Consider the following 16,241-nt stretch of genomic DNA (forward strand, 5'->3'; position numbering starts at 1 on the left):
TGCCCAACATCTGTGAGCCTTCTCAGTACGCTCCTGAATTTGGCACATCCAATTCAGTTTCCTGTCCAAGATCACACCTTGGTTCATCAGCCTGTTAGTCTTTAAGTTTTTTAACATTTCGTAAATGCACTTCTTTGTAGATGTAGAAAGTTGAACCACTTTGATAACATTTTATTATTACCCAAGGAAAAATGTATACATATTATTTTATGAATTACTGGCACAATAAAAAAATTATCTTAATGTTATTTATTGAACAAAGACAATTTTAATCGTATCACGTTCCATTTACAAAGACTACACAAAGATATTTTTGTGGTTGTAGCCGCATGTCTATATGCGGAGGTGCCGATTTTCGTCTAGCTCCTATAGGTAACCAATCTTGATCCGGTCCAAAGGATAGATCGCCGCGGGAACATGATGGACATTGGTTATTCAAAGGCGGCAATAACTCGCCTTGTCATATCGAGCATCATAGGCACTCAGTATTTATGCAAGAACCGGTGCTGCCTGCCACTAAAACTCCGCTCGATACCGCTGATTGTCCGCGACTGCTATTGCAGCTACTCCGTATGGAGCATTTCACTATCCACAACCTATGGACGCTACTGGTAGCTCACAGCTAAGCTTCTCGTGACACACAAAGATATTATTGTGATGATTGTGCCATCGAAGTATGTATGAATTTTAAAAATTAAAGTTTTTGTTAACCTCAAAAGATTGTTGGTGATGGTTGCCAAATAAAGAAAGAAATGATTTGAATAATTACCATCGGTTTTGCGAAAGAAACCCTCTTGACGTTCGGTGATGATCAAAAGTCCTTGTTTTTCGAATTTTGTTGTAGGATTTGAGGCCAATGTCGATAGTTCAGCCTTATTGAAACGCATATTTTTGTATTCCGCTCGATGATGATGCTGCTGCTTCTGCTGCCACTACTGTTCTCGTTGTATTGGAATGTATTGCATAGGTCCACATATGGCGAGAACATTTAATCTTAAACCATTAAAATAAACGACATGTATCGGCCGCCGCGAGACAAGTTGCTCAAGATTTTTTTATTCCAAGTGTGGAAAAACGCGCCACAAACCTTACACTCTTACGTATTCAAGTGAAGATTAATTGGTGGCGCAGTGGAACAATTGCAATCGCTTTCAGTAACGTTGTTTACTTACTAATGCTTCATGAATATCTGAAAAAAGTATAAATGAAAACAACAAAGATTAAAGCATGATATTCCTGTGGTTTAAGGCTTAATACTAAAAGAATTGTGGGTAGATGTGGGGGTCGCAATATAAAGAATTACAGAATTAAATGCCACATTAAGGTCCAAACTTTGGATACTCACCACCTCAGGTATATATGTAAACTCCCTTTCGTCATAATCCGGTGAAAATTGGATAAGTTATGCACCCCAATTCGGCAGGGACATTGAGTGGTCTAATAAATATAAGTCACTGTTCAATTTTGTAGAGCAAAATATTGGTCTTTTTGGCAGCTATATCCAAATATAAACCGATCTGAAATCGGGTAATAAATAAAGCTTTTTAAGCTTCAGACCCTTCATCAGCATATTGGTCTGTATGAAAGCTATATCTAAATACAGTCCAATCTTTACCATATTTAGGTCAGATCGCGGGTGGCTTAAAACAACTCACTGATTCAAATTTCAGCGCAATCGGGTAATAAATGCAGCTCTTATGGGCTTCAGACCCCCCCATGGGCAGATCGGTTTATATGGCAGCTATATCTAAATATAGTCCGATGTGAACCATATTAAAGTCGGATACCGGAAGGCTCAAAACAACTAATTGTTTCAAATTTCAGCGAAATTGGCTAATAAGCAAAGCTTTTGTGGGCTTCAGACCCCTCATCGGCAGATCGGTCTATATGGCAGCTATATCTAAATATAGTCCGATGTGAACCATGTTAAGGTCTGACATCGGGAGGCTTAAAAAAACTCACTGTTTCAAATTTCAGCGAAATCGGTTAACAAATAAAACTTTTATGCGCTTCAGACCCCTTATTGAGAATGGTCTATATAACAGCTATATACAAATATAGTCCGATCAAAACCACATTTAGGTCAGATGTCGAGAGGCTGAAACCAACTCACTGTTTTAAATTTTAGCGAAATCGGGTAATAAATAAAGCTTCTATGGGCTTTAGGCCCTTCATTGGCAGATCGGTCTATATGGCAGCTATACCTAAATATAGTCCGATCTGAACCACATTTGGGTCATATGTCGGAAGGCCTAATCCACTCTGTTTTAAATTGCAGCGAAATCGGATAAAAAAAAGCATTTATAGGTATTAGACCCTTTATTGGCAGATCGGTCTATACAGCTGCTATATCCAAATATGGTCCAATTTGGCCAGTTCAATAACTTAACCAGCGTGCATCAAAAAGACGCATATGTGCCAAATTTCATGTGATTACAACAGATGGACGGACAGACGGACGGACAGACACACGGACATCGTTAAATCGTCTTAGAATTTTACTACAAAGACAAAATTTCAATGAAATTTTACCTAAAGAAAAAATTTCAATTAAATTTTATCTAAAGAAAAAATTTCAATTAAATTTTATCTAAAGACAAAATTTTATCTAAAGATAAAATCAAAAACTCACAAAACAGTGGTATGAACAGTGACCGATATACACTTTTCAATATGTCAATTTTTTGTATGGTTTTTTTTTTAATGCAATTTCTATTGGAACTAATCTTCCACTTGTAAAAATACACACTTCTCAACTTTAAGAATCCTGCCACTTTTCATAATAACACCACGACGATCCGGCATTACCTCCTTAGCATGAAAATCTTTGTGACGACTCCATGACTGCAGCAACTACCATTTGCGGTATGCGATTGTTTTAACGATATGCGGATATGCGTGGGCAGGCCTTAATTATTTGGCACCTAAATTAGTTATTATGAGCATACACAATTCCCATGCTCAATGAGAAAAAAAAACTATTTAAATAAAAAGATGAAATACGACTTTCATGACGTCACAATAAGTACACTGTTTTGAAAAGATTCAATAATTAAAGAAAAAAAATTAGCTATCTGCAAAAATCCACAATTCACATACATTTCATGGAACTTAACAAAATGCTAATTTTGCCCACTAAGAACAGGGGCAAACTTCTCCCATATCCCAGTGCGGTCAGATTAAAGTTTAAGCTCAATGATAAGGGGCCTCCTTTTTATAGCCGAGTCCGAACGGCGTGCCGTAGTGCGACACCTCTTTAGAAAGAAGTTTTACATGGCATAGTAATTCACAAATGTTGCCAGTATTAGGATGGGAAAACCACCGTTGAAAATTTATTTTGTTGGTCTCGCCAGGATTCGAACCCAGACGTTCAGCGTGATAGGCGGACATGCCAACCTCTGCGCTACGGTGGAACTTAAGATGTTCTTAAAAATTGTCATTGAAATCGTGATAGGAGATTTAAATGCCAAGATAGAAAGGCATTGAGCCTTTAGGCTTCTCCACAAAAAGGGGGTAGTTAGAGTGCGAGTCTAGCAACAGGTCGCATTAAATGGAATTTTACTAAATGAGTTTCGAAAGGTTTCACGTACCGGGTGGACCCGGAACGGGATAGCTGTGAGCACCACACAGACCAAGGAGAGAAATTATGAACGCAGTATCGCACATGAAAAAAGATCGTGCTAAGAGATTTCATACAATTTAATATGGTCTACACAAGAAAACGACGGATAATTGGAACCGGTTGTACATACCGGGTTGACGCGATCGGCAATGTCTACCGGATTGATCCGGGCGGCAATGGCTGCTGCCTCAGTGTACAACACACTGCTATGACGACGACGAGCGATAATGGGCTGTCCCTCGATCAAATTACGATAAACCAGATTATTACGTTGAAGTAGGTGGAAGTCTCTCATCCGTATGCCAAATGCGTATCATAACCTTGTTACAGCGAAAGTTCGCATCCGCCTAAGCTTAATGAGAAACGGCCTGACACTGGACGGAAGCTGAAGTCGAAAAGCGTCAAACGCAACACGCGACTGTACGAACTGCTGGTAGAGAGCAGTGCTTATTCCGATGATGTAGCGCCACAATCGCAAGTCATTTCCTCTTCATAGAAAATACCGCAAATCCGTACTCAGGGATTACAGATTAAGCTGGGGCTTCGGTGCAGCACATCCTTCTGCAGACAGAAGGATGCAGTTCCGAATTGACCCGATGAAGTTCTTCGTCGGCAAGAGCCGCCGGTCCAGTGTACAACACACTGCTCCAACAACAACAACATGTGTCAAAAATTGGAAGAAAGGCGAAGGAGAACAAAAAGTTTTTCTAAGCTATAGAATGAAACAATCTGTCTCAGCCATGTATAAAGTTAAGTGTTATCTCGATCGGTTTCACATATAGACAATGAAGGGATGTCGAAATTTGTTTTTCACATCAATTTTTAATATAAAATTTGTTTGAAAAGAAGTTTTGCTAAAATTTCATATTTTCCTGAGACAATTCCTCAAAATTTGATTTTCATTTCAAAAAAATTCTATTTTCAATTATATTTTCGGCCACATTTTTGCTTCGACTCTTTTTGAATTCCTGTTTTTGGGAGAGACTTTGCAGATTGGTGACCAAATTACATCAGTGTTTAGCAAAAAGTGGAACATAGTTTTGGTTATCGCTTTTAAAATAAGATTGCATAGCACAGCTTTTTTTATACAAACTACGTTTTCAAGTTCTAAAATGCTTGCATAAGGTATTTATGAAATTTTATATCAAAAAAGCACTTCTTTGGAGTATCTAAGTACTCAAACAGATTGGCGTGAAGCCCTTGATGTGATACCAATTTGTGTCGTAATTTTAGTTTAAGTGTAACCACAATGACCACAAATGACGACAATACCATTAACCTTATGCCAGCAAATGCGGTAAATGTAAAGATCCAAGTGATTCAAATATTCAATGGCAAACGATTTTTTGAACAAAATAACAAGTAAAAAGGCAGGGCCGAACTTTGGATACCCTCTACCTCGGGTATATATGTAAACCACCTTTCGTCAAAATCTGATGAAAAATGCATACCTTATGCCCCATTGCAGCTATTTCGAAATATGTTCCGATTTGCACCAAATACTAATCAGTACCTGTCATTTTTCAATTGTGTATAACAAAATATTGGTCTTTTTAGTAGCTATATCGAAAAATAAACTGATCTGAACCTTATACGACACGTATGTCGAAAAGCCTAACATAAGTCACTGTGTCAAATTTCAGTGAAATCAGATTATAAAAGTGCCTTTTATTGGGCCAAGACTTTAAATCGATATATCGGTATATATGACAGGTATATCCAAATCTGGATTGATTTGGGCCAATTTTCGGAAAAATGTCGAAGACCCTGACACAACTCATTGTCCCAAATTTCGGCGAAATCGAACAATACATGCCCTTTTTATGGGTCCAAAACCTTAAATCGACAGATCCGTCTATATGGCAGCTATATGGAAATCTTGATCGATCCAGGCCTAATGGCAGAAATATGCCGAGGCGCTTAACTTAACTCACTGTCCCAAATTTCGGCGACATCGAACAATAAATGCGCTTTTTATAGGCCCAAAAACTTAAATCGAGAGATCGGTCTATAGACAGCTATATGCAAATCTTGATCGATCTAGGCCAAATGGCAGAAGATTGCCGAGGGGCTTAACCCAAAACCTTAAATCGAGATATCTGTCTATAGGCAGATATATTCAAATCTAGACCAATCTTGGCCAAATGGCAGAAGGATGTCGAAGGGCCTAACACAACTCACTGTCCCAAATTTCAGCAAAATCGGACAATAAATGTGGCTTTTATGGACCTAAGACCCTAAATCGGAGGATAGATTTATATGGCAGCCATATCCAAATCTGGACCGATCTGGGCCAAATTGCTTAAGAATGTCGAAGGGCCTAACACAACTCACTGTCCCAAATTTCAGCAAAATCGGACAATAAATGTGGCTTTTATGGGCCTATGACCCTAAATCGGCGGTTCGGCCTATATGGGGGCTATATCAAGATATAGTCCGATATAGCCCATGTTCGAACTTAACCTGCTTATGGACAAAAAAAAAAAAAACAAACTGTGAAGAGTTTCAGATCAATATCTCTATTTTTAAAGACTGTAGCGTGATTTCAACAGACAGATGGACGGACAGACATAGGTTTTTAAGCTGATCAAGAATATATATACTTTATAGGGTCGGAAATGGATCTTTCGATGTGTTGCAAACGGAATGGCAAAATGAATATACCCCCATCCTTCGGTGGTGGGTATAATAACAAATGAAGTCCCAATTGATATCCGAAAATGTCTTAATTAATAATTTACCATAAAACAAACCCTTAGCAAAAAGTAAATATAAAGGCAAAAGAGAGGGCAAAACTACACACACCTAAGGAAGTCTATGCCAACATACCTTTTTTTTAATGCAAAAAATTGTGCCGCAAGGATGCCAGCAAGAAAGCCAAGATGAAATAAACTTATCCAGGCACTTCCGGCACAACGCCACACCAGCACCACACACTTCTTGAGAGCCCAATGACATTTGCTGTAGCAAGCATGGAAATTATGACGAAGCACAGACTCCACACTCTGGTATGTCAAGGAAACAAGTGTTTAAATATAAATATAGAGAGGAACAGTGAAGGAAATTGAAATAAACATATAAAATTTCGATGAAATTTTCTTCTGTGAAAGTCAAATTTTGACGTTTTATATGAAAATCAACTTCCTATAAAAATCAAATTCATACAAAATGTTCTAACAAAAACGTTTTAAGCAAAAATTAAAAAATTATTTAAATCAACGTAGCAATATATCAAATCTTTTTTGGGTTGCCCAAAAAGTAATTGCGGATTTTTTAAAAGAAAGTAAATGCATTTTTAATAAAACTTAGAATGAACTTTAATCAAATATACCTTTTTTACACTTTTTTTCTAAAGCAAGCTAAAAGTAACAGCTGATAACTGACAGAATAAAGAATGCAATTACAGAGTCACAAGCCGTTGAAAAAAATTTGTCAACGCCGACTATATAAAAAATCCGCAATTACTTTTTGGGCAACCCATAGAATGAAAAAAAGTTTGTTTTCTTCTTAATTCTCCCATTGTGCACTCCAGGGATAGCAGACATCAATGAACGGACATGTAAACATACAAGTCATTACTAAAACGGATGGAAAAAGTCTGTAACGTACATACACATGTAAGTTTGTAAGTACGTGCGACTGGTTGGTTGCCAATGAAGAAAAACCCTCAATTTGTTTGTGGCCACAGCAAAGGGGGTTATAAAACTGTCGCAGATAGATTTACCTATAGGGATAGTGAAAGAAGTAAAGGGAAGAATTATGCCACCAGAGATGGTTAGACAACAAAAAGAACAAAATATTAAAAACAGAATACAACAGAACATCGAAGTGCTCGGTGTTTCCATAAAGGCAATACAATATGAATAGGTAAAAGCTCCAAATGAAATGGACAATAACGTATATAGAAATAACCATTTTGGCAGCCAGCACACATAAATGGAAAGCAAAAACTGTCGACATAATCAAAGGCAGGTATTGCAGTATGAGATTATTAGGCTTGTATTGGAGGGAGGGCATCGCATCGCTTCTTCTCTTACGAGAATGCCTAGCTTGGTGAAATTCAAGTTCAAGCTTTACTCATTGATTGCTCGGTTTGATCAGGAAATAAATTGATGCAAGTAGATTTTTAAATGAAAATTTTTGGGGAATTTTTTATCCCATGACGAAGGGACAGATTGTAAATTGACAATTAAGGTGAGGCTGATAGGCAGATGATGCGTGCCATGTAGTGATTGATATTGCCATCAATTACGCCAAACCTAGTCTAGCAACGAATACTAACCTAAAACTTATAACCTATCGTCTCTCGGAGTTCGGACAATTATTGAAACATAAGAAATGTGGTTAACCATTCACAGTTCGAGACCTTTGCACCTGTTTAGACTTGCGAGTTATGCAAGCAACATCTCCGTAACATGGGAAAAGTAAGAGGTTAAGAAATACAAAAAGAGGTTGCCTGAAACCTTTGCACCTGTACGAGAGTTGCAATAAAAATTACCCTTAGATTGGGAACATTTCGCTCCACGAGGTACACACACTCTCATGCTATCGATCGTGTTGTAATATGAGGCTACAGACAAGCTGGCATAAAATGGTTAATTTATGAACGTGGCCCATGCAGCGGGTTTATTGGGATGATCACTTATGTTGTTGTTATAGCCACATTTGCATGTGGAGATGGCAATTCTCATCAAGCTCATATAGGTGAGCAAGCTTATTCGGGTCCGTAAGAACGATCGCCGCGGGAACGGTTATTTAAAGACGCCAATAACTCAACTTGTCGTATGGAGTATCATAGGTACTCAGTATGTAAGCAAGAGCCGGTGCCTGCCGGCCTCTTACTGAGACTCTCCAACCGATGGCGCTGACTGCCCGCCACTGTGGTTACAGCTACTCCGTCTACGGAGCGTTCCACTATCTGCAACCTATAGGCGCGCCTAGTAGCTCTCCGCGAGGTTCTCGTGATTACGAAGAACACCACACAGATTTGGAATCAAATCTCCAGCATGTGTGGTGCTCATGTTGTTGTTATTGTAGCTACATTTTCATGTGGAGGTGGCGATCCTCGTCAAGCTCCGGCAGGTGAGCAAGTCCGCCCCGGTCCAAAGTACCGATCGCCGCAGGAACAGGGTGGCCATTGATTTCTTAAAGGCGCCAACAACTAGCCTTGTCATGTCTAGCATCATAGGCACTCAGTATTTATGCAAGAGCCGGGCCGCCCGGCTTCTCACTGAGACTCTGCGCCTGACACCGCTGATTGTCCACGCGACTGCAGTTGCAGCTACTCCGTATGGAGCATTCCACCATTCGCAACTTTGGACGCGCCCAGTAGCTAGCAGCTAAGCTTCTTGTGACAGCAATCAACACCACATAGTTCGGCCCTCAATGTTCCAGCCTGTGTGGTGCTCACAGCTATCCCGTGCCGGGTTATTCTGTGGGTGCTCATTGTTATCCCGTGCTGGGACCATCACCATTGACATTTTGGTAGAATAGATTGTTACACGGAAGTCAGGCGTAGGCTTAGTTTTGTGTTTTGCAGGGTGGCCAAATTTCTCAAGCAGCAGGACATTGCTTAAACCAGACCATGACCTTAGGCTGCTTATAGGCGTGTTGACTTATGGCAATTGGTGTCGCGCTATAGGTCGAGCTTCTCTTATTCCAATGACCCGCACTGGAGAAGAAAAAAATTGATGAATACCTTCCTTCCTTCTGAAGTCGCTTTAGTGATTTAATCAACTTGTTACTTAAGGCTATTGAAGTGATACCTCGCTGAGGACAGCACATTTTTTACCACGCTTGATTTCGCACACACGGATTTATTCGATTTCGTAAGTTCCAATTTTAGTTAAGGTATGCCACAGCAGACCCTCATGACTCTTGAACTTGCGAAGGCTTCCAATGTGGACCAGTGTAGACTTTCTTAAAATGGGGTGATATATCAGGCAGTGTTTGCAAATTTGCCCAAGAACGGGGAAATTCTCTCATATTAATGAGTGCACAAGAAGAGGAAACCACCGCTAAAATTTCTTGTGAGGATGTCGTGCCGTAATTTGAAACCACTCGTGCAGCGTCAGAAGCGGACATGCTAACATCTGAGCTACGATGTGCTGTGGTTCAGGATCGAACAAGATAACCGATAACGCCTGAACCATTCTTCTAATTCTTTAATTTATATTAGTTGATTTGATAGAAATTAAACACTACAAAATAAACTTATAATTTTGTTTAAGTTACCAATTTCATTCCACATACAGAATTGATTTAAGAAGTTTCATGTTTGAAAGAAGTATTATTGTAATTTTATTGTATGTGGTCTTATAAAGCTTTAAAATTACAAAAATCAGATATTAGCTGTGTTCGGAAACTCAAAAATGTGTGCAAATTTGTACTGGAAGTCGTTCGCGTACTTTATTTGCCAGCAGAAGAGAGTGCGAGAGAGAGAGCAAATTTTGACAGTTAAAAAAAAGAGAACCTGTAAATTGCTGCTGGAACTTCTTATGCCAGCAGAAATTTGCAACCTTAAACAGATGTTTTGTAACGGTCAGCCGTTTAATGAAAAGCAGCAGAAAACGGCAAAATGGATCAAAAGGGCAGAGGTAAATAAAAAAAATGTTACATTTGGTTCATTTTTATTTACTTTTGATGAAAAGAGTAAATGAGAGCTACGATGAAGCCAAAACCATTCATTTGAATTTGTTAATGAGGGAACATGCTGCCATGGGTTAAGTGGATTTAGCTGGGCAGTTAAACAAGTGACGCACAGTCCGAAAAGAAAATAGTGCAAATTAGTCTGCGAATTGTGAACGGATAAAGATATCTTCAATGATAAGAAAGTGTCCGTAGCCGCCACATGAGCAAATAGAAAGCTCCCTTAGCCTCACATCAGTGGTCGTAGCAATTTATCTAGCCACAATATCCAAAAGCATTAGATGGTGAGTCCAAGGTATCTTTGTCAGCAACACTAGTATACTTTTGCATACGGTGATGGCATTTTAAGCAGTTGTAGTCCTAGGCAGCCTTCGAAATGCATGCTGATAGGATGAGGACAGTTTTAAGGTAATCGATTCCAGGCAAAACAAAAATTTGCTGTTTTCTGCAAATTTTCACTGGAAGTCGGCGTACTTTTGCTTGCAAATGTTTTAAAGAGAGTAAAATGACTCTTACTCTCCTGCAAATTTTTACTGGAAAAGTACGCGAACAAACCTATTAAATAAAAAAATCGTTAGAATCGGTTAAGTAGTTATTGAGAAAGTTGAGGTCAATGTTGACATTTTTTTGCCAAAACGCATGTAAAAGTTTGTTATTTTTCACTCAAGGTAATACGTTGGCAAATAAACTATTTAAAAAATTCAAAAATTTGAAAAAATTTTTAAGAATTTCATTCTACACAAAAATTCAAAAATTAAAACTTTTCTAAAATACCACAAGAAGCAGCACTACTACACGCACAAAAACAAATATTTTGATCAAATTTTTGGCTTCCCAAGTAGTAATATTCTTTACTGACTGACCTTAAATTGGTGATGATAAAAAAAAATTGATTTTTAACCGGTAAAATTAAGTCCTGACCACAGTGCGGTGGCCCCATCTATACAGAGCCGGATTGGGCCATCTGTTCCTAAACCGTACAATCTGCGATATCATCAAAAAATCATGGTGGCACATTTAACAACCTTTATTGGTCTTCCGCAGGCTACTCCACCATCGGCAGTAGGAACATAGGGATTGCTAAATAGAAATGTCGCCCAAAATTTTTCCACACATGACCACAATTAGCGCCCTGTAACAAAATTCTATAAAATTAGAATAACATGATAGCAGGGCATATTTCATATGTTCCACTATGTACACAGAAAACTAATACCCCAAGTTATAATAGCTACACCCTTTCATAACATCTTATGCGCTGAAATGATGGGCGGTGATTGTTTGTTTTAATTCAATATTACAACAACAAAACGCATCAAAAATCGCAGTAAAGAAAGTATCTCCCTAAAGACACCACCAAAACCAGGTACGTTGCATGTTCCAATTAACAGCAGAAACAACAAAAATTAGTTGTCGTAATAACCCAATATAATGAGGATGTGATATAAGATGCAACTTAGAAATGGAAAATAAAATTGTTATTGGACGTGGACGACTAAAATTGGCAAGAACAAAGACATGCAGCTCGCCCTGCCCCACTTAAGGCAAACCTACCTTTCATGCGAACGATGAGCTTAACAAAATTAGGCTCTGCAGCGCAACGAAACGATGAGTATGTACTACGTTGTAGTTTTTCCTTTCTTTGATTAATTTAATTTCACAAATCACTGTCGTTTTTTGTGTTCTTTATTCCTATGTGTATAATTATCACATAGACACCATACCGAGACAACATAAGCCAACGAAACCCACACTACATGACTTCGCAAGGCTTAACTTCTCAATTATATTTTTTGGTTTTCTTTTTGTAATTTCTTATTCACTTGGGTTATTAATAAACACTTCTTTCCATATTTTCTTTTTCACTTTATTATGTTGTATTGGTCCGTCAAGCACAACGAAGCTGGTAGATTTATAGATTTCTTAAAGCTTCATAACAAACTAATTCATATGTTTCGCAATCTTTTGTGTATTTTGCAAACAACTTAAATTTTAATTTTCTATTCTATTAGTTTAGTTCAAGAAGAACGAGGAGTTCGCGAAGAACAAAGGGTCCAGGACAGTAGTCCAGAGGATTCTCCAGAACGTGACGTTGTTGGTGACATGGACAGTGGAAGATAATCTATGGTTGTAATGGGATGGTTCAGTTCTGCATCGGTTCGCAAAAATCGATTTTCAAAAAACAAATCGATTACTAATGTTCGATTTATTTTGTTTTTGGATGCCGGAATATTATTAGCTGTGTTCGGGAACTCAAAAATTGCACAAATTTTAGAAGTCGTTAGGGTATTTTATTTGCCAGCAGAAGACAGCTCGCGGGAAAGCAAATTTGACAATTCGAAAATAGAGTGACCAGCAAATTTTTACTGGCACTATTTTTTGCCAGCAGAATTTTGCAATTTTGAACAGATGTTTTGTAAAGCTCAGCCTTTTTATGAAAAGAAGCAGTTTCATGAAAAAATACAAAAGTTAACACCAAAATGGATCAAAGAGGCGAGGTAAGTAAAAAATAAAAATATTGGAAAATATTGATGAAAAGTGTTCGTTTCGCTATAACTTTTTTTTTCATCTAGTGAAAATTTACATTTCACGACACCCAAGAAGAGAACAATTACAGTTGCTGCGCAACAAGTCGTTTTCTTACGTTAAATAAACGCGATCGCCAAACTTCTAAATGTAACTAATTGTTTGTTAGTGATCTTGCTCACATGTACTTACTCGGGGTGGAAAAAAATATTATTTGTAGATGCATAAATAAGAAACAATTTGCATATAAATATAGAAATAATATACTTCTAAAAAAAATAAAAAATAAATTTTTCTTTCATAACAAACTATTGTACGAAGTAATAACGGTTGTGAAAGTGTTGTGCTTTTGGTATTGTTATTACCACAACATAATTTTTATACAAGTGGAAAGGCTTTTGGAAAGATGTGTTTGTTTAACTTATACCAACAAAAATACTTTAAAATCTATTTATTTTTACAAATATAAGCATAATTCGTTTATTATTAAATAGTTTTGTGTTTCATTACTTATTAATTTCGAAGGGGTGAGTTTTAATTTTTATATGTAAATGACAACATTTTGGCCAAAGAAAACCAAAAAAAAAAAAAAAAAAATGTAATAACCTTGTCAAACCACCGAAAGAACGATTTAGGGAAATAAACCCCCCCCCCAAAAAAAAAAAAAACCTACTACCAGCCTTTAGAAGGTAAGTGCAAAATTTGCGGAATTATTTGGGAAAATCTTGAAAAATTAAAACATTTTATTCTTCCAGACACCAAGAAAAGAGCAATTATCGGTTTCATAGGTATTTTGATAAAATCATTCTCATCTAAGGGCTACACCTAACTAACACCGTTCCTTTGAAATTGTTAAGGAGAGATGATTTTGCCATGGGATTGGGTGGATCTGGCAGGGCAGTTAAACAAGTGGCGCACAGTGGGACAGTACGGAGATGGCATGTAGAGGAGTTGTAGTCCTATGCAGTCTTCGAAATGCATGCTGATGCTCGGCGAATAGAAATTGTCCAAATAGTGGATTGGGAGTAGTAGTCCCTCATGCGTCTAGGCTGCTGATGAGAAAAGAGAGATCGGTCTGTACCATGACATAATTACCAGGTAGTGTACCGTAAACAGCTGAGTACAATATTTTCTCGCGAAGTGCACTATCTGTCATATGTGTGTGTATTATAGTTAAGAACCATAACACACACAAACAACGAAAAATGGCGCGAACTAGTAACGTATTCAAAATCAGAGTTGCACTAATCAATGATTTTGACAGTTAGTACATTCAATATTTTGTTGTTGGGCAACTGCCACTACCTGTAAATGAACGACTCCCCCTTGCTCGTGTCCTCTCCAGGTTTCAGTACCGGGATCACACTGTCCATCTTCTAAACAACGGGTATTATAATAGTGTTCAGACAGACTGAGCACAGTTGTAAGTTACTCTACTCCAGGCATATCCAGATTCTTCAGCATCAGTGTAGAGATTCCGTCTGGGACCAACGCCTTCCGCGACTTAGCGCCACGGATGACATTCGTAGCTTCGTGCGTGGTAAATTGTGATGGCTGTCCAACGGCACGGAGATGGAGATCACGGATACGACGAATCTCCTACTAACCTTGTCACTCTCTGGTCAATAAATTGACCTTTAAGGAAAATACCTCACAAGTATCGCCAGCATTTTTTATATTAAAACAATTGTTTTCCTAAGCAAGCAAATTAAAAAATCCAACCAAAACAAAAATCAGCAATTTTTCTGCAAATTTTCACCGGAAGTCGTTCGGGTACTTTTGCTTGCAAATTTTTACTGGAAAAGTACGCGAACTGACCTATTATAGATTATTCAGCTAGTTAGTCATTTACTTGAATTATCTTTAACTAAATTCCAATTAAATACATTATCACAATGAAATACAGTCATATTAACTGTAATGGAATGCACAGTAATCAATAATATGGAATAATCGATTTTTTTCCGGTATCCCGTCACTTCAGCCCATGAATAATCGATTTTCATGTCATATGTTGTTGAGTGCAAGGTACACTTAGATGAGGTAGATCTAAGCTAAGTAAATTTTTTTCTCTCGAAGTGCACTATCTGTCAACGATTTTTGGTTGGGTGTGTATTATAGTTAAGAACTATTACACACACAAACAACGAAAGATGGCGCGAACTAATAGCATACACAAAACCAGAGTTGCACTAATTACTGATTTTGACAGATAGTGCACTCAATATTTTGTTGTTGGGCAACTGCCACCATCTTGGTCCAGTTGATTTAGTTTAGTATTTTCCCATGGTACAATTAGCACAACAAAAAAAATCTACAACGAAAATATCTGGAGTGACAAATACCGTAAATTAAAGTGACAAAGTGGTTTTAGAAATAAACTTGGTTTTACAACTCATCTTCTTCAAATATGTGTTTTCATCGTTATAACACTGCTTTGTTGCTTATGTGTATAATATCAGATGAAATAAAACATCTTTTTAAGATTTTAGAATAAAATCACAGCTGTGTTATCAAGACTTTGACATTTAGATTTACTGCAAAATCAAAACAAACATAAAAAATTTTACTCAGCTGTTCGCATGACCTCGCCTTAGAAGTGCATCCTGATAATGCACTAAATAAAAAATAAAATGTTAAAAATTGGTACATGATTAATTGCAACCATTTGAATTGAAACTTCAAAGTAGTTTATTACTTGCGCCTATAAGTATGCTCAATAAACATAATTCAACCAATAATCAACAAAAGTCAACATTAGAAGAAGAATGGAACAGGCAAAAAACAAAGGGCATTTTAAATATAATAGAATACGAAGTAAAGTAAAATAACACTTGTTCTAAAAACTAAAGTTCTTTAAAATGTGATTTTAAAATAAATTTGTTTTTTTTGAACAAAATCAGCAAAAATTGAATGGCCTTCCGTGAAAGTTGTGTACCTATTCCATTAAGTATTTCTTTATATTAAATCAAATTCAAACATTTTCTGTAAAACTAAAGTTTTTCAAAATATAATATCGGCACAAATTCTATGATTTTGATTTATTAAGAGGCCACTGCTAATTGGGCCGTATTACTTTAACCGTTTTGCTGAATGTTTGCACTACACCTTTGTAGTACGCGAACGTATATAGCTACATATATTGAATATTCAACTTGCAACTGCAACTAACTTAAGATTGCACACAAAGAGAACATCATAATTTTTTGAGTGCTGCACTTTAAGATCAACTTTGGGCGACTACACATTCACATATACCTGCATTTCAAACAGCCAGCAAATGCATTCTCTCATATAGTGTCTGAAAAAAGAGAGAGTGCGAGAGCCTTCCCTCTTTATTTAGAGCTCTTCTGAAGATAATAGTTGTGTCTGGTGAAAGAGGTTTGTCTGTACACAATATCTCGTTGGCTGGTGGGCTGGCTCTCCACATCGAATATGTAGAACC

The 16,241-nt window shown here is 37.4% G+C and overlaps 1 protein-coding gene across 1 annotated transcript in view; it reads right to left on the bottom strand.

The window, feature by feature from the left end:
• Positions 1-12,412, bottom strand: part of LOC106082697 (inositol polyphosphate-4-phosphatase type I A) — a 31,094-nt gene extending 18,682 nt beyond the window's left edge. The window contains exons 1-2 of the mRNA XM_013245366.2: positions 11,825-12,412; positions 770-1,189 (exon numbers count right to left, since the gene is read on the bottom strand). Of these exons, the coding sequence (XP_013100820.2) occupies positions 770-887 (118 nt within the window). The 5' untranslated portion in view covers positions 888-1,189; positions 11,825-12,412. The remainder of the gene's footprint in view (positions 1-769; positions 1,190-11,824) is intronic.
• Positions 12,413-16,241: the final 3,829 nt, after the last annotated feature.

The sequence above is a fragment of the Stomoxys calcitrans genome, chromosome 4 (genome assembly GCF_963082655.1).
Source record: "Stomoxys calcitrans chromosome 4, idStoCalc2.1, whole genome shotgun sequence".
NCBI lineage: Eukaryota > Metazoa > Arthropoda > Insecta > Diptera > Muscidae > Stomoxys > Stomoxys calcitrans.